The sequence below is a fragment of the Nicotiana tomentosiformis genome, chromosome 11 (genome assembly GCF_000390325.3).
Source record: "Nicotiana tomentosiformis chromosome 11, ASM39032v3, whole genome shotgun sequence".
Lineage (NCBI taxonomy): Eukaryota > Viridiplantae > Streptophyta > Magnoliopsida > Solanales > Solanaceae > Nicotiana > Nicotiana tomentosiformis.
Window position 1 is genome coordinate 29,841,189 of NC_090822.1, and position 26,277 is coordinate 29,867,465.

The 26,277-nt window shown below is 37.2% G+C and overlaps 2 protein-coding genes and 1 long non-coding RNA gene across 5 annotated transcripts; 1 reads left to right on the forward strand and 2 right to left on the reverse strand.

Annotated features, from left to right (window-relative positions):
* Positions 1 to 4,078: 4,078 nt before the first annotated feature.
* LOC104089483 (uncharacterized) lies at positions 4,079 to 7,211 on the reverse strand. The gene is made up of 7 exons (XM_009594396.4): positions 7,167 to 7,211; positions 6,533 to 6,910; positions 5,600 to 5,655; positions 5,226 to 5,373; positions 5,053 to 5,130; positions 4,852 to 4,972; positions 4,079 to 4,765 (listed from the first exon to the last, which is right to left on the reverse strand). The coding sequence occupies exons 2-7, from the start codon at positions 6,902 to 6,904 to the stop codon at positions 4,752 to 4,754; spliced, it is 789 nt and encodes a 262-aa protein (XP_009592691.1). The 5' UTR covers positions 6,905 to 6,910; positions 7,167 to 7,211; the 3' UTR covers positions 4,079 to 4,751.
* Positions 7,212 to 8,143: 932 nt separating this feature from the next.
* LOC138900726 (uncharacterized) lies at positions 8,144 to 14,801 on the reverse strand. Of its 3 annotated transcripts, XR_011411952.1 has the most exons (8): positions 14,647 to 14,801; positions 13,219 to 13,286; positions 11,059 to 11,708; positions 10,630 to 10,716; positions 10,129 to 10,415; positions 9,715 to 9,801; positions 8,996 to 9,135; positions 8,144 to 8,422 (listed from the first exon to the last, which is right to left on the reverse strand). It is a non-coding gene; the product is annotated as an uncharacterized lncRNA (long non-coding RNA). The 3 variants fall into 3 exon arrangements; XR_011411950.1 differs by lacking the exon at positions 8,996 to 9,135; XR_011411951.1 differs by lacking the exon at positions 8,996 to 9,135 and having other exon boundaries at positions 10,129 to 10,441.
* Positions 14,802 to 23,110: 8,309 nt separating this feature from the next.
* LOC138901196 (uncharacterized) lies at positions 23,111 to 24,869 on the forward strand. The gene is made up of 3 exons (XM_070188939.1): positions 23,111 to 23,225; positions 24,158 to 24,481; positions 24,637 to 24,869. The coding sequence occupies exons 1-3, from the start codon at positions 23,111 to 23,113 to the stop codon at positions 24,867 to 24,869; spliced, it is 672 nt and encodes a 223-aa protein (XP_070045040.1).
* Positions 24,870 to 26,277: the final 1,408 nt, after the last annotated feature.

The following is a 26,277-nucleotide window of genomic DNA, read 5'->3' on the forward strand; positions in this document are numbered from 1 at the left end:
TTCGGACACGCTCCTAAGTCCAATCACCTTACGGAGCTATTGGGATCATCAAAACTCCAATCTGAGGTCGAATACTAAAACTCAAACTTGGTCAACTCCTCCAACCCAAAGCTTTAAATATGAAAATTCATTCTTCCGAACTAATTCTGAAACACGTGAAAAGGCAAACCGACAATTCACACAAGTCATAATACATCGTATGAAGAGATTCAAGACTTCAAATAGTTGAAAGAAGCGTAAATACTCAAAACGACCGGTCGGGTTGTTACAAGTTCTTCAAACAGTTTTACATCAAATGGGGTAATTAAGTTCTTTGATTTGTAGACACCAGTGCACCAATTGATATCTTTTTTGTATAAATAGAAATGCGTGTGCACGAAACAATGAGGTAGCAACACAGAATACTTGCGCATTGTGTTATGAACTTTAGGTTGATGAGAAGCTCCACCGCGTATAGAGTCATACACATAAATGCACCTATCCTTGAAGGACATCATATCCATTATCCAATGCCATTGTTCCGCAACATTAATTGGCATTAAGACGTGCTCCACAGTGTGCCATGGAACATTGGCATCCAAGACATACCCTTGAATATACTCTACAATGACATGTTTCGGATTGCACACTTCACTATCTCCACCTGTATTAATAAACACCTGCCACTACTCATTAATTTTCTCGTCGAAGTACCAATCTGAAATTAAATGTGCAAACCAAAAATAATATGATGTCTAAATACCATCCCAGAACTGGAGTCACTAGTGCACGAGCTTCTAGAATAATACAAACAAGTGTCTGGATAAAATAAAGCTGTCTGAAAGAATGCACACAACCAAAGTAAAATAGAAGATGACTTCAGAGCTGCGAAAGCTGTGCAACTATACCTCAAGTCTCCTCTAATAGTTGAATCCGAGCAAATTTACAGTACGCCGCTGGGACCATCTCCGGTATCTGCACAAGAAGTGCAGATTGTAGTATGAGTACAACCGACCCCATATACTCTGTAAGTGTCGAGCCTAACCTCGACGAAGTAGTGACGAGGCTAAGGCAGGTCGCTTACATTAACCCGTACGCAATAATAATAATAATAACAGGAATAGAAGTAAGACCAGTAAGTCATATCAATAATTGAAGTCAATTCAACAGTCATAATCCTTCAATTAATTTTCGTTGCGGCTTGCAATCCCCTCCAACAATATATACTTAGAATAAAATCTATTGCGGCGTGCAACCCGATCCAATAATATAATCTTTCAATTAAATTCCATTGCGGCATGCAACCCGCTCCAACAATATAAACTTTTAATTAAATTTCGTTGCGGCGTGCAACCCGTTCCAACAATATAATTTAACAACTCTTAAATGTAAAAGTACTCCAATAAATACCACATTAATAAGAAATTATTAGGCAACAAGGCATACAATAATTATGATTTATTTAGGAAAACAAGTAATGACAAGACGCAATTAATTGTGGAAATCAGGGAGAAAATAGGCTTTAATATGCTAAATGTCAAGTAGCAATTAAGACACGTAATTCAAATAAGCATATAGCAATTATAGCATAAATTCAAGACATAATATTGGACAAGAAATATGAGAGAAATAATTAAACTAATAATTAATTTATGATTTAAAATAATTTATGATTTTTCAGATAAATATGCAAACAATCAATTTGACGACGTATAGGCACTCGTCACCTCACCTATACGTCATTACACATGAAATTCACTTAACAAATAATTCAAGGGTTCTATTCTCTTAAGTCAAGGTTAACCACGACACTTACCTTATTTTGAAAATTTCAAGTGATCACTTGACCACATCCTTTCCTTTTGAATTATTCTCCAAACCAATCAAACCTAGCAAATTATTTACCAACAATTCAATTTGAGCTTTAACAATTATACACAATTCGAAAGAGACTTAATTTAAGTCATTTTCGGAAAAGTCAACAAAAGTCAACATGGGGCCTACTTTTCGGAACCCGACGAAATATCATAGAATCAGGAAACCCGTTCTGATATGAGTTCAATCATACAAAAATTATCGAATTCCGATGTTGGATTGCCTTTCAAATATTCATTTTACACTTTTGAAAAATTTTATAAAAATCTGATTTTTTTTCAATAGATTCATGGATTCATGATGTGAATGAGTATCGAATCATGAAAGTTAATCAATATAGGATAAGGAACACTTACCCTGTTCGAACTTGTGAAAACCTCTCTGAAAATCGCCCAAACCGAGCTCGAAATCGCGGATAATGAATAATGGGATGAAATCCCATTTCTAGAACATAATTTCTGATGTCCAGGGATTTCTTCTTCGCGAACACGACAGGACCCTCGCATTTGCGAAGCACATTTTTGTGCTGCCCCAGATTTATTTCTCGCGAACGCGAGGGCAGTCTCGCGATAGCAATGGTTTGCCAAACCTGGCCTTCGCGAACACGGTCTCCCCTTCGCGAACGCGAAGCCTTATTGCCTAGTGCCCGGCCAGGCTTTGCCCCTCTACGCGAATGCGAACACTCCCACGCGTTCGCTATGAATAGTGTCTATTATCCTTCGCGAATGCAGTCCCCTCTTCGCAAACGCGAAGAGTAAATTTCGTCTGCCTTCAGTTCCTATTCGCAAACATGAGGCCCCTCTCGCGAACGCGATGAAGGAAACCAGATACTGCACCAGAAAATTTCCAGTAGGGTTCCAAATCCAAAATTCATTCCGTTAACCATCCTAAACTCACCTGAAGCCCTCGGGACCTCAACCAAATATACCAACAAGTCCTAAAACATCACACGAACTTAGTCGAAACCTCAAATCACATCAAACAATACTAAAACCACGAATCATACTCCGATTCATTTTTAACTTCTACATTCGATGATGAACCCTATCAAATCAAGTCTGATTGACTTCAAATTTTGTATACAAGTCATAAATGACACAACGGACCTATTCAAATTTTTAAAATCGAATTCTGACCTCGATATCAAAAAGTTAACTCCTCGATCAAACTTTCAAACTTAAATTTCTATTTTAGCCATTTCGAGCCTAATTTGACTATGGACTTTCAAATAACTTTTCGGACATGCTCCTAAGTCCAAAATTACCATACGGAGCTATTGGAATCATCAGAACACTGGCCTGGGTCCATTTGCTTAAAACATTGACCGAAATCAACTTAAGTGAGTTTTAAAGCACTATTTTACTTTCTTTTATTGATTTTTCATATAACAACTTCCTAAAAAAATTTACGGAAGGCTCACGCAAGTCGTGAAATGCTGAAAGGTGCTATTCAAGGTCTCAGAATAGAGAAATGAATATTAAATTTAAAGATGACATTTTGGATCATCACATGTGGTGGTGAATGTTACAGGTAGGTCTTTGTCACACTTCCCCTTCTTCCTCAAATAATAGAATAAAACATTAATGTGCTGAAACAAAGTATAACAAATAATTAATCACTATAATAGTATAAAATAGGTAACCAAATGATGACAAATTTGCTTCAATTAATTCCATGGTCTCTCTTTTCATTAGCATTTTCAGAGGCAAACCCAAAAAAATTAAAATTCATTTATCTCCTTTGAAAATGCGTTTCAGTAATTAGGATAAGTATTACACTAATAGATGTGTTTTGTCAAGCTTAGGCCTTAGAGGTCAAAAAAAAGTTTCATATGTAGTCATTATTCTAGATGTGACAGTAGAAGTCATCACAACTTGAAGGCTCATAAGCTTTAAGCAGCTACGCTTTTTCAAACCAAATTCACAGGAAACAAAGGAAAATGAATTCTCACTACTACTCTTGTGCCAGGCAAGATAGCAATTAATAATATATTCTAACTTAAAAGGTTTGATCACGTGTACACTGGCTAAAATTTTAAAAAAACTGTAAAAGCAATTTCTTACATACCAAGTCATACAAAGGCTCACCATTATATGTCAAAGTGTGAAATCATTTTTGTCTTCAATGTGATATACACCAAGATCATAAGCAGGATTGAGTTCACTACCATGGTTCAGATAAATTTTATTCCTGGTAACAGATATATACAAATGAGATACTGTAATTTGATATAAAATAATACTACAAATGATAATATATTAAAATATAAAACTGAACAAAACTCAGAAGTTGAAAACCTACATCTTTCTGGACTTCCTATTCTTTGACCCACATAACAAATACATTCAACAAAGTGCTGTTAATGCCAATTCCGATTTTGTTTTGAAAAGGATGCTTAACAGCATAAATTTATTTTTTTCTTTCGTTATAACAACACCACTACTAGATCCTGAATCAAATACAGTAATAAACAGAAACTGCACGGCCTTTGCAGGACATCTCTTTCTTTTTTCCATTTGCGGAGAAACTTCATGAAGTAATTCAGGCTGGTAAAGAACAATATGAGATTGAGGAACCTCTTTCTCAGATTGTTCCTTCATCTCCCCTGCCGCCTCATCAACACTTGCAGTCACATAAATAGTGCGGATATGAGATTTGGGAACCTTTCTTTCTCAGATTCTGCCTCCATCTTCCATGTCGCCTCATCTGCAGTCTCACCAATAGCTCCAACATCCGCTAAATCTGGTGTGAAACTTACTTTAGCAACAAACATGATAGGGACACCACCAGAAGGGTCTTCCATGATATTGACACTTAACTGATTTGCTTCATCGAGCATAATGTTGTTACGATGATGCGCACTGGTATCTCCTTGAGAATGTGGAACATCTTTGCCTTCACTTCCACCGACCTATTTTTTTAAAAAAAGAATCAAAAAAATAACAAAGAAAAGAAAAAGGAAAAAGGCAGAATGCACAACTAAACACATCTTACAACCATCCATGTCAATATCTTCATTGCCATCAAACTCCATATTGTTCACAAAATCATTATTGTCTTGACCACCACAGGTGCCTTCGTCTGGATGTGCACCATATTTATCTTCACTTGCACCAAGCTATTTTTAAAATAAAAAAAAAAATACAGTAAGTTAAATAAAAACTAAAAGGAAATGCACAATGGAAAAGAAACACATACCTTGGAATTTATCAACTCAAAGACTTCCTTGAATTTATCAGAAACATATTCCATGAAGGACTTTAACGGCTTATGGAGCTAAAAAAGGAAATAAATAAGAAAAATAATAGACTTTAAATATACATTTTTAACAAAACTTTTTAAAAAAATATATATAAAATACTAATACAAACTTGTTTAACATCAGCTTTTAACTTCTGCAACTCACGATCACAATCAATAGGTTGGACACCCGGCATCTTTTTTGGTGGGACCGGCTCCTTAATCAGTTTCCGAGGTGGTCTGACAAAATTATCGCTATTATCAATAGGAAGCTTTCCCCTGTTACGTGATGTCAAATATTTATGATACTCATCGTTAACTTCAATAGGCAAAGTAAATCTCTGTAGCTCTTAAGTTGTAGGAAATATTTTTTACCTACAAATATAACAAAGAGTGGTTTAGTTCTAGATGTATCAAAGATATATAAAAATTATATATTTGATGTATCACAATGAATTACAGTGTATCATATATGTATAACGCATAAATACATAAAAGTCAGTACCTTATTCCCTGTGATGTTGAAGAAACCAGTAGAGAAGTCCTCACGTATTGGCCTGCCTATTATTTCCCAATTCAATATGCATGGTGTATGATCTCCGACGCGAACATCAAACTTTTTATCAACTACAGTGCAATATTCATAGACCACACTTGTAGTGCAAGAGAAAATCCACCAATAATATAAAACTCAAACTTTCCCCTAAACCTGTCACTTACCGACTTCATTAAAGCTCGAAACGCAATCTTAGCCAAGGGAAAGAACACATACTCACCACTCTCGACAAGATGTAAATCACGCTTACTTATAAATGTCTTTTGAGCCTGAGTGGGCATTAGAAATATGTTTATGATATAAATGATTGCAATTTTAACTGCGTCTTCATCAGACTGTCATTTTTTCTTCTCAAAATAATCAATAAGCGACTTCTTTGACACCGCTTCAAAACCAGAAAAATAAGTATTCACCAACCTATTGGTTCCACTGAAGTTACCCTCAACATGTTCATTGCTACAACAGTTTAAACCACTTACTTATTTGTATTCACCAAATTCCTGAAGACCAAAACGTAAAATACATTCGTTATTCAATTTCACATAAAATTGATCACACTTATCTTGAACCAATTCCCTAAACATTAAAGAACGAATCAGTTGTGCCTTGATAGCAACTCGAGGTAAATCAAGAAAATAGTCAAAACAATTTTTCCTAAACATCTGAAGATGGACATCAATCAACTTTGACTGTAAAACTGATACGATGCCCATATTAGTATATGATGTCCAATGAGTAACAAGAAAAGGCTAACCAACTGGAAGATAAAGCTTCCAAGGCAACAAATAAATGACATGAATTAACAACAAATAAATACAAACTAAATTCAATTATAAAAGAAGATTCAACAATAAAAAAAAATATAACTGAAATTGTATATACCTTACAAACTTTGTCAGGAATTTTAACTTTTTCTGCCTTCTGAACCTTACTTTGTTTTGGTTTGACACCCAAATTCACTTCGTCCTCCACGACATATTTTCTCTTACCTTCAACATCATCCACCCTAACCACTTTGCTCTTCTTTTTCTCAGATTGTCCAACAACATTCTTTCGAGATTCTAACACTTTAACATTATCGGAATGATTTTGTCTTCCCATATTTCGTTCATCAATTGATTTGTCAACTAAAACCGGGGTTGAATGAGGAGATAAACTTATCAACCTAGTTTCTCTTCTCATGTTGCTCGATTTCTCAATTGAAACCGGCTTTGAATAAGGTGATGACCTCATCAAATGAGTTTGTCTTGTCATATTGCTCTGTTTCACAATTGAAACTAGGATGAATGAGAAAATTTTAAAAAAAGATTTATACCAACAAACGCTTACAGAATTTTGTGAAGAAATTGATACAAAACTTAACCAAAACTAACAAAATCATCTATAACAGATACCTACAATGAACTCTAACAAAACAATGTAGTCACAAAAGCCTAAAAAAATTAACATCGCTTCTCCAAAAACACATACAATCCGAAAAAATATACAAAACAAAAGATTTTCTACTCCAAATTACCTGGAATTTGACGAAAATAACCGCAAATGTATCTTGTTTTGTCGTCAATTTATATATATATATATATATATATATATATATATATATATATATATATATATATAGAGAGAGAGAGAGAGAGAGAGAGAGAGAGAGAGAGAACGGTGTCTGTAAAATAAAAATAACGGATATAAAAAAATAAATATTAATTGAAACTATTTGGGTTTAAAATGATATTTAGACCTTTTTTAGTAGATATTTTGTTTTAGGTTATTTTTGGTTGGGAAAGTTTATAGAGTGACAGTTTGGATAATTTTCCCTAACATATAACCAAGTTTTGATGTGCATACTAGATAGCGACGGCCCGTTTATTTATTTGCTTTGACATAAAAATGTAGAAAGAAAAGTTTTGATGTATGTCATGTTCTGCGCAAATGCCATAACTGGTAAGCTTAACCAAAGACTTTTATCTACTATATATATAGTACATTCTCTAGTACCATTCTAATACTATAGACATAATACTCAAGAAAATATAGAAAATGTTTTCTTTTGCAAATACATCACAAGCACATTTGAGTTCATCGTTAGCAAGAGGTAGTCAGCAGTCTAATAGCCAATCTTCGCCATTCCAAAAATCACCATGTGAGGAGAAGTGCTTTAGCACCTATAAAAAGCAAGTAAACACCAATTAATTAAGGGTGTGTTTGGTATGAAGAAACATGTGTGCTATATGTGAAGAGGAAAAAGTGATGAACTTTTCTCATTATAAAGAGAAAATATGATATTAAAATTAAACATATCCTTGTATCCTATTTTGATCAAATTTTTTATTCTATGAGTTAACAGCTTGTGCCAACCTAGACTCTCCTTACCTAGTATTGCTCGTTATATATTCTTTTGGAATAATACAATTCCACTGGTAGTATATGTTTTTATCATGACCCAAAATCTTACTAGTCGTGATGGCACCTGACCCAACCCGTAAGATAAGTCAATTAACAACTATCCAATTTAATGAGATTTATTAAGAAAAAAAATGATAATACAACTGCTTTTATACAAGAATTTCCCAAGATTTGGTAGTATAAATCATGAGTTTCTAAAATTTAGAGTTTACAAAGCTAGTATGAAATAAATACATCATTTGTCCGAATGTACATAAACAGATTTTCGTAAGTCTAGGGCTACCATGAACAAGAGGCAGTTATAACTGGAACGCATGTACGTCTTCAATGATAGCTTCCATCAAACACAGCAACATCAACGTCCAAAATCTGCGCGCAAGGTGCAGAAGTATAGTATGAGTAAAACCGACCCCATGTACTCAATAAATAACAAACCTAACTTTAGGTTGAAAGTAGTGACGAGTTGGGATAAAGGTCAAAGTTCAACAACAGCTCATAACAATATAATAAAAGTGGTACAGGAAATAACTCAGAGAGGTAATGTTCAACTCATTTACAGTTCCGAAAAATAGGCATACTTTTCAAGTATAACAGTGAAAACCCAAATCTTTTACCGAAAGCACCAAAATATGAGTAAGTTTGTAAAATCGCGATTTTCTTTCCAAAATTTTTCAACATGTAAACGTTTCATTATCAAATGGCATGAGGAAAAGTACATCTTTATGCCTACATGTCAATGTGTATGAGAAGTCATGAATGACGTGATACCGTACAACATGTGAAAAAATGCATCTCTATGCATGTATTGTCAAGTGTGCATGTCGAATGCAGTACAACATAGTGAATAATCATATGCATACTCTCAGAGTATCAATCCACTCAGTCTTCTCAGTCCACCCAATCACTCGGCACTCACGCTCGGCACTTGCACTCAATAGGTACCTGCGCTCACTATAGGTGTGCAGTCTCTGGAGGGGCTCCTTCAGTCCAAGCGCTATAATGAGCCAATCATGGCATGAATCCGCATGGACAACTCACGTACTGCAGGGACAACTCATGTACCATAATATCAATATCTAGATCTGCACGGACAACTCACGTGTTATGGTATCAATATTTGGATCCACACGAATAACTTACGTGCTACACGGATAACTCACGTGCCATGATATCAATATCTGAATCCTCACTTACAACTCGCGTGCTATGGTATCAATAACTTCACAACCAGGCCCTCGGCCTCACTCAGTCATCAATCTCTCCAGTCTCCCGGGTTCACAATATCATGAAACTAGCCCAAAATGATGATATGATGTATCAATAAATAACAACAGAGACTGAGATATGATATGCAATGAATGTATATGACTGAGTACAAAATTACAATTTAAACATATAATTCGACAGCAAAAATGACCTCAGTGGGTCCCATTAATAGTAGCATTTGCCTAAGAATGATTTCTAACATGAATCACGGCTTAGTTTCTCTAACCCATGAAACAAATCAAGTTAATTGACTACATAGCTCTACCGAATCCACTGAGTCTCAATTTTTACGGCGCATGCCCATCACCTAGCATGTGCGTCACCTCCAAGCAAATCACATAATATGTATAATCAAGGTTCATACCCTCAGCTCCAAGTTTAGAAGTGTTACTTACCTCGAACAAGCCAAATTCAATACTGAGCAAGCCAAACGATGCTCCAAAATACCATCCCGCGTGTACCGACCTCTGAACGGCTCGAAACTAGCCAAAAGCAACTCAAATACATCAAATAAAGTCTAAGAAAATAAGTCCAATTGATAAAGGTCGTATATTTACTCAAAATCCCAAAATCAACCAAAAACCAAACCCGGGCCCGTACCTTGAAACCCAATGAAATTTATAAAATCCGACAACTCATTCAATTACGAGTCCAACCATACTAGTTTCGCTTAAATCCGACTCCGAATCAATATACTCTATAAAACTTTAGGCTAAAACCCTCAATTTCTTTTTAAACTTCATCAACCAATTTTCAAAAATGAAGATGGATTCATAAAATAAAATCAAAGCTAAGCATAAAACACTTACCCCAATCCTTGTGATGAAATTTGCTTCAAAAATCGTCTTAATCCGAGCCCCCAATCTCAAAATATGATGAAAGGACCAAAACCTCGAAATATATAGAATCTGCCCGGGCATCGTCGCATCTGCGACACACTTAGCTGCTCTCTTTTGCGACAAACGTTCCGCTTCTGCAGAGAGGCACTAGAGAAATGGCCCTCGCACCTGCGGAAAAACGTCCGCTCCTGCGCTCAAAATCTCGCATCTGCGCACACGCAGGTGCGCTACAAAAATTCGCTTCTGTGGTCTTCCTTCTGTTAATTGAGTCACATCTCAATTTCTCAAACACATGAAAAATACATAAAAAAAATATAAGTTAATTGACTACACAGCTCTACCGAATCGGCTAAGTCTCAATTTTTACGGTGCACATCTGTCACCTAGTATGTGCGTCACCTCCAAGCAAATCACATAACACGTATAATCAGGGTTCATACCCTCAGCTCCAAGTTTAGAAGTGTTACTTACCCCGAACAAGCCAAATCCAATACCGAGCAAGCAAAACGATCCTCCAAAATACCATCATGCACGTACCAACCTCTGAACGGCTCGAAACTAGCCAAAAGCAACTCAAATACATCAAATAAAGTATAAGGAAATAAGTCCAATTGATAAAGTCGAATATTTACTCAAAAGCCCAAAATCAACCAAAAACAAACTCGGGCCCGTACCTCGGAACCCAATGAAACTTATAAAATCCGATAACCTATTCAATTACGAGTCCAACCAAACTAGTTTCGCTCAAATCTGACTCTGAATCAATATTCAAAATTTAAAAACTCACTCTATAAAACTTTAGGCTAAAACCCCCAATTTATTTTTAAAATTCATCAACCAATTGCCAAAAATGAAGATGGATTCATAAAATAAAATCAAAGCCAAGTATAAAATACTTACCCCAATCCTTGTGATGAAATTTGCTTCATAAATCGTCTCAATCCGAGCCCCCAATCTCAAAATATGATGAAAGGAAAAAAACCTTGAAATATATAGAATTTGCTCAGGCATCGTCGCATCTGTGACACACTTAGCCGCTTCTGCGGCGTCGTTTTTGCGATAAACGTTCCACTTCTATAGAGAGGCACTGGAGCAATGGCCCTCGCACCTACGGAACAATATCTGCTCCTGCGACATCGCAGGTGCGACACAAGGACCCGCATCTGCGCCAACTCCCGTTCCTGCACTCAAAATCTTGCATCTGCGCGCACGCAGGTGCGCTACAAAAATCCGCTTATGCGGTTTTCCTTCTGTTAATTGAGTCACAGCTCAGTTTCTCTAACACATAAAAAATATATGAAATAATACAAGTTAATTGACTACACAACTCTACCAAATCGACTGAGTCTCAATTTCTACCGTGCACGCCCGTCACCTAGCATGTGCGTCACCTCCAAGAAAATCACATAACACGTATAATCAGAGTTCATACCCTCAACTCCATGTTTAGAAGTATTACTTACCTCGAACAAGCCAAATTCAATACCAAGCAAGCCAAACGATGCTCCAAAATACCATCCCGTGCGTACCGACCTCTGAATGGCTTGAAACTAGCCAAAAGCAACTCAAATACATCAAATAAAGTCTAAGGAAATAAGTCAAATTAATAAAGGCTGAATATTTACTCAAAAGCACAAAATCAACCAAAAACCAAACCCGGACCTGCACCTCGGAACCCGATGAAACTTATAAAATCCGACAACCCATTTAATTACGAGTCCAACCATACTAGTTTCGCTCAAATTCGACTCAGAGTCGATATTCAAAATTTAAAAGCTCACTCTATGAAACTTTAGGCTAAAACCCCCAATTTCTTTTTAAAATTCATCAACCAATTGCCAAAAATGAAGATGGATTCATAAAATAAAATTAAATTCAAGTATAAAACACTTACCCCAATCCTTATGATGAAATTTGATTCAAAAATCGTCTCAATCCGAGCCTCCAATCTCAAAATATGATAAATGGATCAAAACCTCAAAATATATAGAATCTGACGAGGCATTGTCGCATCTGCGACACATTTAGCCGCTTCTGCAGCGTCGCTTTTGCGACAAACGTTCCGCTTTTGCAGAGTGGCACTATAGAAATAGCCCTCGCACCTGTGGAAAAATATCCGCTCCTGCGACATCGCAGGTGCAACACAAGGACCCGCATCTGCGCCAACTCCCGCTCCTATGCTCAAAATCTCGAATCTGCGCACGCAGGTGCGCTACAAAAATCCGCTTTTGCGGTCTTCCTCACCTATAATATAATACGGACCTACTCGAGGCCTCAAATTACTCATAATAATATCGAAACGACGAATCACACCTCAATTCGAACTTGAATGAACTTTGAACTTTCAACTTCCAAAACGCGCGCCGAAACATATCAAATCAACCCGAAATGAACCCAACTTTTGCAAACAAGTCCCAAATAACATAACGAAACTATTCAAGTTCCCAGAACTACAATCCGAACCCGATATCATCAAAGTCAACTTCCGGTCAAACTTATGAACTTTCCAAACCTTCAAATTTCCAACTTTCGCCAATTAGCGCCGAATACTTCTAGAATTATCCAACGCTCAAAACGACCGGTCGGATCGTTACAGCTTTTTACAATTTGTTAAATTCAAAACCCGTTATCAGCTTTCTCAACATATGCTTCTTTTTTCTGGAGGTCATTATTACTATTTTTCAAATTCATGTTCATCATATACATGAGCTTTTGCTCCCTTCAGTTTATCTTCTGAATTGGAATATACTTAAACTGTCAAGTTTCTCATTCTTCTTTCACATTTGACCTTTTCTTGTTCCCAGAAATATCATCATATTCATTTTTATTAGTCTATTCAAGTTAGGACTCACATCATCTTCAAATGTCGATGTAGCTATTCAAGAAATATAAGAAATCAAATAGCTTACTAAGATAGTTTTTTCTTTGTTTTTTGGGACAAAGGCTTGCTAAGATAAGCACTAAAGAGATGAAATACACGTAAACATCCTCCTATACTGACTGAAGGATGGATAAAGAAGAAAACTTACTCTTTTTCTATAATGAAATGAGTGACAATACCTGAATGGAATGTTCACTGTGAAAACCCAAAAGTGCCTCCGCTACAAGTTTTGAAAAAACATTTTATCCTGAAATTCAAAGAGAAGTGTAAAAGTAATATGAATGTAGAAAGTAGTAGCCGCGAGAAGAAGTCTAATTCAACAATTATTATTTTAAACTTCCGGTGTCTAAGCCTTTCACTTGACTTATTGACTTCTTTGGAAATTGTTTGTCTATGCATGTGAAGAACTTAAAACATAGTTCAAGACATATTTGTTTAGAATCATTGGACCATCCTTTTAAATTTCAAACAGGACTTTAATCGAATAAAGTGTTATAAAAAGAAAAGCAATCTCTAAACTTGAAAGCAAACAGTAGGCCAGTACTTTAGGAAACAGGAACACCTAATAGATGCTATTATATTCCAATAAATATGCTCTTAAGAATGGATTAGAGAAGATGTCAGCACAGTTAGAAAAAACAAACAGGAGAGGGGGAAGAAACAAACAGCAATTACCACAAAATAAAAGAGAACCCGCCATTTTTAGAGCAAAGATGCGTAACACTCTAACTACCTCAATTTTCGAGGTAAAATAATTACTCCGCAAATAAAGCGAAATGCAAAAAACCAACGTTGACGCTTCCACATGGGAGAAACTTTCTCTGGTGAAATCAACTAAATATTAAGCATGAAGCAGGATGAGAAAAGAAAACAATGAAGAAGCTGAGAGAGAACGTCGCAGGTTTTGTGAAGACAATTCTCGTCACTCAATTTTCTTAGCTGAGTCAACTGATTCAGTTAATATTTATTTCCAATGTACTTGGAGTTTTTGATTCTTCATGAATTCAATTTTTTCCGCAAGTATTTCTAATTCTTGCATATAAAAGGATATGTTTAAGGCCTTAAGTCTCAAAATATATGACTGAAAATATTTTTGAGGGTATTTAATTGTTAATTCTAAGGCTCCAATGCCATTCAGCCAATTGGTCAAACATATGGCATGCAATTGCAAGGAAATATATGAAAGAGCGATATGAATTAGCCATCTCAAAGCAATTAGAGCAAAGTAATCATAGCAACCCTTCACCAATTTTACACAACCATCAAAACAGTCCAAAATAAGAAGAAAAACAAAAGATATCTATCAAAATCTCATCACCAAGACACAAGTAAAACAAATAAAGGAAAAAGAGAACAAAGGCCAAAAACACAAAGAGCGAAACTGTAAAAACCAACATATATCATCACAATTCCATTACTAAGAAACTCCACAGAATTCACATTTATGATAAACCCCAAAACCAAAGAGCAAATGAAAGAATGTAGAAATCAAGTAGAAGCTAATGGCCATAGCGAACAAGAAACTAAGGAAAAGATGGAATAGAGTATTAATCGAGCAGAAAGACTTAAGATTAAACTCAAATTTCAACTCAAAAAGGGATTATCACCTGATTTTTGCTCTTTCTCGGTGCAACGCTTTGATAATGGTGAATTGTTGCTGTACTGCCTTTTCTCCGTGCATGCCTAGAAAATTCCAGATTGATATATTGAGTAGAAAGAGAGAAAAGGGAAAGAGATGCAAACCTATAACAATCACAAGTAGACTTATCGGTGGGCAAAAAAGCCACGTATATGTATGATTTAATAAAAGTGATGCAATAAGACTAAATTGCCCTCGAGCTTTTTGAAAAAGACATTAAGCAGACACGTCAAAACTCAAGCGCTTCTAATATATTTAAAAATAAGCACCAATCACTTAGTGTTGTTTAACAAGAGGGATGTAAAGGGTAGGGCCATCTGCTGCTGGGAATAAACCTTCCATAGAAATATTATTTTCGGTAATAACAGCGAATAATAACGTAGTACCGATATACGGTAATCAACAAGAATAAAAAAAAATAAAGACACAAAGATTTTAACGTGGAAACCCTTATGAATAAGGAAAAAAATCACGAGCCCGAGAGGAGAAAAGTAATCCACTATAATGAGGAATTTTACACTATGTAATCCTGAGTAAATACTCGAGAGACCACTATGCACTCATAACCCTTTTTTAAGATTCACACCTCACTATAATATCGCTCACAGTCTCTATTTTCTCTCATACACTACACCGCCTGTGAATGGCTCACACTACTCTCTAACTCTCAGATATATTTTCCTCTCAGATTGTATGTCTGAAATGAGAGCTGAAGCTCTCCTTACATAGAAGGGATAGTTGCCCCAATTAACTAATTAGAAGATTGTATCTCAATTTACAACTTGCACTATGCAATTTGCAACGCAAATTGGTTGCCAACTTTAAAACTTATTTTTGCTAGCATTAAATTCCCTTTATTTTCTTTGTTCTATTAATGGGTATGGACCCCATCAATCTCCCCTCTAGATCCATTCACCGGAAGAAGATAATACTTGGGTTGCTAGTTTGAGTGCATGCCGACAAGCTTTTTGCATAGCTCGAACTTGTCTCGTGGTACCACCTTGGTTAGCATTATGCAAGATTTTACTAGTGAAAATCTTCAGAACTTGCGGAGATTCACTCTCTACCTTTTCTCGGATCCAGTGATATCTTACATCGATATGTTTGATCCTTGCATGGTACATGGAGTGCTTGTTCAGGTCTATTGCACTTTGGTTGTCACAATAGACAGCATACTATTTTTGATGCAAGCCAAGCTTTTGAAGGAACCGTTTCATACATATCATCTTTTTGCCAGTTTCAGTAACGGCAATGTACTCTACTTCAGTTGTAGAGAGTGTGACACACTTCTACAACCTCGAATGCCATGATATAGCACCCCCTAAAAATGTAAAAAAATATCAAGTAGTGGATGTTCTATTATCATAGTCACCTACCATATCAGCATCTGTATAGCTCTTCAAGATTGGATCAGATCCTTCAAAGCACAAACAATCTCCTACGTTACCTCTCAAGTGACTGAGTATCCACTGGACTGCTTCCTAGTGTTCTTTTAAATGATTTTCAAGAAACATGTTGACAACACCAACTGCGTGAGCAATATCAGGTCTAGTGCATACCATTGCATACATCAAATGTCTGACACATCTTCCATTATTGTAGGACACATCTTCTTGCTTAACTTAGCAAGAGGTGTGCTGACTAGCTTAACACTCTTCATGTTGAAGCATTCCAGTACACGTTCAATGTACTTTTTCTTAGACAACCACAACTTTTTACTTGTTCGCTATCGAACAATCTTCATTCCCAGAATTTATTGTGCTGGGCCCAAGTCCTTCATATCAAATGACTTGGACAATCCCTTCAACTTTTCAATCAACTCCTTATTTTGTCATACAATTAACATGTCATCCATATACAACAACAAAATAATAATATTGTTGTCAGAGAATCTTTTGAAGTATACACATGGATCATAATATGTCTTTATGTAAGTTTGACTTTTCATGAATGAGTCAAACTTCTTGTACCACTACCTTAGTGCCTGTTTCAATCTATAAAGACTCTTATTCAATTTGCACACCATGTGTTTCTTTCCATATACATCAAATCCTTTTGGCTGCTCCATATAAATCTCTTCTTCCAAATCTCCGTGAAGAAATACAGTTTTCACGTCCAACTGCTCCACATCAAGATCTAGGCTAGTTGTTAAGCTCAAAATTGTTCGAATAGAAGTCATTTGACAACATGTGAGAAAATTTTGTCAAAATCAATACCTTTTTCTGTTCGAAGCCTTTTACCACCAATCGATCTTTGTATCTAACCAGCTTGCCATTTTCATCTTTCTTGAGTTTAAAGACCCATTTTCATTTGAGTGGTCTATTACCCTTTGGAAGTTCAACCAGCTTGTATGTGTCATTTTTCTGTAGATATTCCATCTCTTCTTGCATAGCTCTCATCCACTTGTTCTTTTCTAGATAGAACATCATCTCTTTAAGACTTTCTGTCTCCCCCTCATCACTGATGATGACATACTCTATGGAAGGGTACCTACATGACTCTACCCTTGGCCTCTCTGATCTCCTTAGAGGTTGAGGTTGTTCTTCCACTTGAGTGGGGTACTCCACTTAATCTACATCATCATCAAGTTACTCCCCCTGCTCAATAACCTCACCAGGTTGCTCCCCCTACTTGGCAACCTTGTCGATTGTACTTTTTGCTCTTGTGGGATTGCTAGAAGTATAGGGAATGGTAACAAGGTTAGGGATTATACCATTCTTGGCCTTCTCTCATTGATCATCTACAACTCCAACTTCACTTTCTTGGAAGATTACATCTCTGCTTCTGATGACCTTCTTCTTTACATGATCCCACAATCCGTACCCAGACTCTTTATCTCCATATCCGATGAATATGAAGGGAACATTTTTATCATCCAGCTTTGTTCTCTGCTCCTTTGGTACATGTGCAAAAGCTCTGCAACACCTTCATATTTAAGTAGGACACCTCCTTATTGGTCTAAACTCTCTTTGGGATATCAACCTCCAATGGAACTAGTGGAGTTCTATTGATCAGGTAACTTATTTTCTGGACTACTTCACCCCCAGAATGACTTGGCAGTTTAGCCATTCTAAGCATGCTTCTCACCTTCTCAACAATGGTGCGGTTCATCCTCTCAGCTGCACTATTGTGCCGTGGGGTTCCAGGAACTGTCTTTTCATGTCTGATCCCATGGCTCGAAGAGTACTCTTCAAATTCCCTTGAAGTGTACTCACCTCCATTGTTACTTCAGAGACGGTTTAGCTTTTCACACGTCTCCCTTTCCACCAAAGCATGAAACTTCTGAAAAACTTGAAATACCTGATCTTTGGTTTTCAAAATATAAATCCACAATTTTCGTGAAGCATCATCAATAAAAGTAACAAAATACTTATTACCGCCTATCGATTCAATTTCCATTAGACCACAAACATTAGAATATACCAAATCAAGAATATTCAGTTTTTTCAGACAATGTCTGAAATGAGACTCTATGTTGCTTACCAAATAAATAGTAGTCACAAGGTCTTACCGTTATACCTTTGGCAAAAGAGATAAGTGATTTCCTAGCAAGAATCTGCAATCCTTTCTCGCTCATATGACCCATTCTTTTGTGCTACACGTCTGCAGAAATATCATCTTGTGCCGTATTCAATTCACCTCGGCATATTTCTGCATTTGTCTTATACAACGTGCCACGATCAACTCCCTTTGCAATCACCAATGATCCCTTGGTGAGTCTCCACTTTAGATTTGCAAAATAGTTCTCGTATCCATCTCGATCTAAAGTTATTCCTGAGATTAAGTTCATCCACAAATCAGGTACATATTACACGTTCTTTAGAACCAATGTGCATCTGACATTTTTCTTGATACAAATGTCACCGATCCCTGCAATATCTAAGTAACTCGTGTTACCCATTTTCACAGTGCTGAAATCACCTACTACACATCTGCAAAAAAAATTCTCTTACCTGTGTGGCATGATAAAATGCAGCCATGTCAACTACCCATTCCGACTCTGGACCTGTCAAGTGTATGAATTCCTCTTCCTCATTTATAAAGAGAACAACATTATCATTGTTTTAAACCATGGCGGTTGTGTTGTCGTCATTCTTCTAGACACTACTTTCACCTTTGCTCTTTCTTAGATTTGGGCAATCTCTTTTGAAGTGACCCGGTTGATCACAATTGTATCAATTCCTGGCTTTTGATTTGGATCGGTTCTTGGACTTCCCACGACCTCCGGATCTACCATAGTTGCTCGAACTCCTTTAATTTGATAACTCCTACCTCTACCTTCTGTGATGAGAGTCTCTCCTTGATTTTCAGGTTTCTTTCTCATCTTCTCATTGAGTATAAAAGTCGATGTGACATCCTTCAACTCAATAGTGGTTTTTCCGTACATGAAGGTTGTTGCCAAACAATTATATTATCGTACGAGATGGAAATGAGTTTAAGAGCAAGATGGCTTTATCCTCTTCCTCGATCTTTACTCCGAGTTTGGCAAGCGGCATGATTAGTCCATTAAACACATTTAAATATGACAAAATATTTGTACTTTTGCCCATATGTAGAACGTATAATTGCTTCTTCAGGTACAATTTATTTATCAACGTTTTTTAAATGTATAGGCTTTCTAACCTTGTCCAAATGCCACATGTAGTATCTTCATCAATAATGTTATTTATCATATCATCTGATAAGTGCAATCTGATTACATTAGCAGCCTTTTCATCCAAGTCAGCCCAATCCTCAGCTTTCATGGTATCAGGCTTCTTGGCATCACTGTGTAATACCTTGTGTAATCCTTGTGGGATGAGTAGATCCCTCATCCTTTTTTCATGTTGAGAAATCGCTATCTCCGTTAAATTTTACTACTTCGTACTTTACTCTAAACATTTTATTTTTTCACCGAGTATAGTACTACTGACTGTAAATACTAGAGCCTATGCTCTGATATAAGTTATTGGGAATAAACCCCCCATAGAATATTATTCACGGTAATAACAGCGGAATAATAACGTAGTATAAAAATACGGTAATTAAAAAAAAAATAACAACAAAGACACACAAATTTTAACGTGAAAAATCCTTCTGAATAAGGGCAAACCACGGGCCCGCGAGGAGAAAAGTAATCCACTATAATAAGGAATTTTATACTTTGTACGTAGTCCTGAGTAAATACTTGAGGGACTACTATACACTCAAAATCAATAACCTTCTTATAAGATTTCCACATTACTACAATATTGCTCACACTCTTTATTTTCTCTCATAGACTACATCGCCTGTGAATGCCTCACACTACTCTCTAACTTTTAGATATATTTTCCTCTGAGATTGTGTGTATGAAATGAGAGATGAATGTCACGGGCCGACTTCCTTACGTACGTCAGCGATACCGACTTGCCCGTGCGATGCCTACATTTCCCCTCGCTGTAGGCCAGCTCCTCTTTCTTAGGTTTTCTAACACAATCATGTGCCTGTGGTGATGTTTGCCTATGAAGCTCTATCCAATTGTGCTGCCCATATGATTTCTAGGCTCTTGGCCTTGACTAGTTGTGGCGCTTCTCATCTTAGGATCATAATCCATACGCTCCCTGGGGTTGGTTGAGGACATGTCTTGTCCCTCGCCTTGTTACACCTTGTGCATCCCAAGGTGACATATAATGAATATGAGACTTGTTAATCATGATTTAAATTAGATTAAAGTAATAATATGACTATATATGATGTTTGGATAAAACATAAAAAGTTTGGGAAAATCGGATTAAAGTTGCGGAAAAATCAATTAAAGATTTGCCCTGTAATAGAGCTTTTTGAGAAATATATATCATGAACTATATGAGGTCTTTATGGGAAATATTATATACCAAATTGAAGATCTTGGAATGTAGTTTCCAAAGCTCTTAACTGTTCATTCATACAACATTTAGATAAAAGGATATAAGCGTCGGAAGATGGGCGAATGAGATGGTGTCAAGCTAGCACCTTTTGACTTTTCAAAAGTTGATATATATGTCTTAACTCGTCTCTCTCTTCATTTATACATAGAACCTGACCAGAGAACACCATAAAAATAGTCCTTGAGCTCTCTAATAGTGCTTGAAATAATACTAACATCCCGGGTACGAAATCGAGAAGCGATAATATCAGAACGATCCCTACGACGTAAGTATCGCTATATGGCCTCTCTTTTATTTGTAGTTTGAGTTTTGGAATATATTTAATAGTTAATAAAAATTCCTAATTTCTGTATTTAAGCTTTAAAATATCAAGAAAAGTTGATAAATTCGTTTTCTAATAGTTAGACCTCACGGGACGGTGATCGGAAGCCGTGTGTTTGATTTATTTGACTTGTAGTAGACTATTTTATGGGCTGTTTTGTATTACTTTTGGGCTGTTTGTTGTGCTTCTGATTTATGGATTTTGGAAGTATAAAAGGGGAATGGAGAAATGCCATGTGTGGTAGGGTAGTAGGTTGGTCGTATCGTTATAGTTACAGGCTAATTGATAAATTGTTGATTGGGTGTATCATGGTATATTTGGGAGTTTTGTTGTATTGAAGGTCCCGAATTGTAATTAGGTTGGTTTTGAGTTGTTGATTGTATTATGTTTGTATTCTGCCTATAGTAGGCTTGAGGGAGCAGTAAAATCAGGGGAAATGCTGCCCGTTTTATTTTAGTATCGAGTTATCGTTTGAGATACATAATATACTACAGCCATCTAAATTGTACACGTATTTTTTTGTTATAGGGTTGGCGCGCTAGTTGTCATAAGCTTGTCGTTGAGTTGCATTGACGACTTGAGGTATGTTAAGGCTATCCCTTCTTTCTTTTTGGCATGATCCAAATGATACAAACGAAACGAGCAAAATACGCAACTTTCATAAATGACTCTATTCATAGAAATACTAGGGGTGTCTATATTCTTGATTCCCCCATGTGAATTATTATTATATCCTCTGTTCATGGGTCTCAGAAAAATACGTATTTGATAAAGTTTGTCCGAAAGGCATATTAATTTTATGATATTCGAGAAATCTTATTAACGTATTTCTTATGCATTTCATGCATTTATACATGTACATTGACCCATGACCAGAAGACATTATATACGCGTATATTATATGTATATGGGATATGGGAAAAAGTTACAGCATTATATACGCACCACCGCCTGATTAGCTGGTATATGTTGATAATTTGCCCACAGTGGCCGAGATGATATGATGGGATGCCCTCAGAGGCTTGTTGATATTAGGTACACCTATACCTATGCATGATACGACATTTACATGCACGTGCATGACATTATAAATGTTTCAGTATTGACAAAGTTATTTAGACTCACAGGTGAAATTCTTTACTCCATGTTTCATCTGTCTTTTATGTACTGATTTTTATGCCTTACATACTCAGTACATTATTCATACTAACGTCCTTTTTTTACGGGGACGCTGCATTTCATGCCCGCAGGTGCAGGTAGACAGGCTGACGGTCCCCCTTCTTAGGATCCTTGATCAGCGAGAGTTGGTGTTCTCCATTTCATCCGGAGCTGCTTTGAGTTTTGGTACGATGTGTTTGCATACATATATGGATACGACGGGGCCCAGTCCCGTCCTTTATACATTTGTACACTTTATTAGAGGTCTGTAGACATTCATGTATAGTTATATAGTATGATGTCTTTTGGGCATGTTTTCTCACGTAGGTTGTTCATATGAATTAGTAGTTTATTTCCAGATGTTACGCATGACCTACACTTATTTCATGTTTATATCTTAGACGAATGCTTAGGGGTGTTCGATAGGTAGAACTCGGGCCCTCGTCACGGCCCATCGGTTTGGGTCATGACAAAAGTGGTATCAGAGCAGTTCTGTCCTAGGGTTGTCTGCAGACCGTGTCTAGTAGAGTCTTGTTTACGGGTGTGTTGTGCACCACACTTATAGACAGGAGGCTACAAGATATTTAGGATGGTTACTTTTCTTTCTTATCTTAGATCATGCGATATAAGAATTCTTTTTCCTAACGACATGTTATGTTTTCAACGATGCCCATGAAGGCTACAGCCGCCCAGAAGGGCAAGTCCGTGGATGATGAGACTACGAGTAGAGCGCCACGAGTTACCAGGTCTCGGGGAGAGTCGCATAGTAAGATTCCACCTCAGACTTCACATCACTGCCCTCTCCAGAGAAGATCCTAGGGGCACCAGCTCCAGCACCCGCTCCAATACCCCTAGCTCCCCATCCATATGGATCGGGTCAGGAGATGAGAGATGTTATTCAACTATTGACTCGACTAGTGGCCGCACAAGCTCGACGCTAGGAGGTAGGTATCGGCTATGCAGATAGGGCCATCAGTGCGAGGGTTGGCGATTTCATTAATTTGGACCCTTCTGTATTCACTGGAGCAGATCCAAACGATGACCCTCAGGTATTTATCGATAGGATGCAGAGGACTTTAAGGGTAACAAAGGCCACTGAGATTGAGTCAGTTGAGCTAGCTTCCTATAGACTTCGGGATGTTGCATTTAATTGGTACGAGTCTTGGGAGTTGTCTAGAGGTAAGGATGCTCTTCCAGAAGTATGGCAGGAGTTTACATAGGCTTTTCTTCATAATTATTTGCCACCAGAGCTTAGACAGTCCAGATTTGATAGGTTCTTGACCCTTCGACAGGGTAATATGAGTGTTCGGGAGTACAACCTTCAGTTTGATTCTTTGGCTAGGTATGCTCCTACTATTGTTGCTAAGATGGAGGATCGGGTTCACCGGTTCGTGATGGGGTTGGAGCCGCACCTGCTCAATGACTGTATGTCGGTCTCACTTCATCCAGGCATTAATATTTATCGTATTCAGGCATATGCTCAGGGTGTAGAGGAGTGTAAGCAGAAGCAGAGGGCCGATCATGAGCATGATAGGGGCTAGAGTAATAGAGCGAGATCTTCAAGTCCTTCTGGTGAGTTTCGAGGTGGTCAGAGACAGCAGTACCCAAGGTATTCAACCCAGCCATCGGCTAGTGCACCCTCTCAATTTGCCGGTAGGAGATTTGATCGTTCCACATATTTAGGACCCAGTCAGAGTTTCAGGGCCTCTAGTTCTCAGTATAGGGGTGAGTCAAGTTAGATGAGGCCACCCTTGCCACGATGTGCTCAGTATGGTAAGCAACATGTCGGGAAGTGCCTTGTAGGGTTGGGTGTTTGTTATATTTATGGTTATCCAGGCCACGTTATGAGAGATTGTCCTAGGAGAGGTGGTGCAGGTATAGTTCAGCCAGTGAGATCTGTAGCTAGTTCATCATCATCAGTACGCCCCCTGGGCAAGGTTCAAAAGCACTAGCTGGTCGTGGTAGAGGCAAAAGTGGAGCATCTAGCTCGAGCGGTCCTCATAACAGTATCTATGCCTTAGCAGGTCGATAGGATCATGAGTCATCACCTGATATTGTTACAGGTATCTTATCAGTCTCCTCATATGATGTATATGCATTGATTGATCCAGGTTCCACCTTATCGTACGTCACTCTGTTGGTTGCTAGTAAGTTTGGGATAGAACCTGAGTTGATTGAACCTTTTGAGATGTCTACACCTATTGGGGATCCAGTTATAGCTAGATGGGTATATAAAGATCGTATAGTAATAGTTCATAGTCATTCTATAGTAGCATACCTGATTGAGTTAGATATGGTGGAATTTGATGTTATAATGGGTATGGATTGGTTGGCTTCTTGTTATGCTAACGTTGATTGTAAATCAAAGATGGTTCTGTTCCAGTTTTCAGGGGAGCCAATTATAGAGTGGAAAGGTAATACTGCATTGCCGAGAGGTAGGTTTATTTCCTATCTCAAGGCTAGGAAGATGATCAAAAAGGGCTATATTTATCACTTAGTTCGGGTACAGGATATGAAAGCAGACTCACCGACCCTTCAATCTATCACGGTGGTTAATGAGTTTCCCGATGTTTTCCCGATGAGCTTCCAGGCCTTCCGCCAGAGCGGGAGATTGAGTTTGTTATTGACACATTACCAAATACTCAGCCGATATCTATTCCTCCTTATATAATTGCACCTGCAGAGCTGAGAGAGTTGAAAGAAAAACTGAGGGATTTGCTTGAAAAAGGCTTTATTAGACCCATTACATCACAATGGGGAGCAACTGTGTTATTTGTGAGAAAGAAAGATGGTTCCTTGCGGATGTGTATTGATTACAGATAGTTGAATAAGGCAACGATCAAGAATAAGTACCCGCTCCCGAGGATTGATGATTTATTTGATTAGTTACAGGGTGCCAGGTGTTTCTCGAATATAGACTTGAGGTCGGGGTACCATCAAGTAAGGGTTAGAGAGAAAGATATTCTAAAGACAGCATTCAGGACCAGATATGGGCACTTTGAGTTTCGTGTTATATCGTTCGGCTTGACCAATGCCCCAGCGATATTCATGGACTTGATGAACCGTGTGTTCAAGCCCTTTCTAGATTTGTTCGTGATTGTATTTATAGATGATATTTTGGTTTATTATCGTTCAGAGATTGAGCATGTAGATCATTTGCGTATGTGGTAGGGTAGTAGGTTGGTCACTCGTCGTTGTAGTTACAGGCTAATTGATAACTTGTTGATTGGGTATATTATGGTATATTTGGGGTTTTTTTTGTATTGAAGGTCCCGAATTGTAATTAGGTTGGTTTTGAGTTGCTGATTGTATTATGTTTGTATCTCGCCTATAGTAGTCTTGAGGGAGCAGTAAAATCAGGGGAAATGCTGCCCGTTTTATTTTAGAATCGAGTTATTGTTTGAGATACGTAATATACTACTGCCATCTAAATTGTACACGTATTTCTTTGTTACAAGGTTGGCGCGCTAGTTTTCATAAGCTTGTTTTTGAGTTGCATAGATAACTTGAGGTATGTTAAGGCTATCCCTTCTTTCTTTTTGGCATGATCCAAATGATACAAACGAAACGAGCAAAATACGCAACTTTCATAAATGACTCTATTCATAGAAATACTAGGGGTGTCTATATTCTTGATTCCCCCATGTGAATTATTATTATATCCTCTGTTCATGGGTATCAGAAAAATACATATTTGATAAAGTTTGTCCGAAAGGCATATTAATTTTATTATATTCGAGAAATCTTATTAACGTATTTCTTATGCATTTCATGCATTTATACATGTATATTGACCTACGACCATAATGTGTTATATACGCATATATTATATCTATATGGGATATGAGAAAGGGTTACGGTGTTATATACGCACCACTACCAGATCAGCTAGTATACATTGATGACTTGCTCACAGTGGCCGAGATGATATGATGGGATGTCCTCAGAGGCTTAATGATGTTATGTACACCTATATCTATCCATGATACGACATTTACACGCACGTGCATAACATTATAAATGTTTCAGGATTTACAAAGTTATTTTGACTCACAGGTGGAATTCTTTACTCCATGTTTCATCTATGTCTTTTATGTAATGATTTTCATGCCTTACATACTCAGTACATTATTCGTACTGACGTCCCTTTTGCATGTGGATGTTGCGTTTCATGCCCTCAAGTGTAGGTAGACAAGCTGACGATCCCCTTCTTAGGATCCTTGATCAGCGA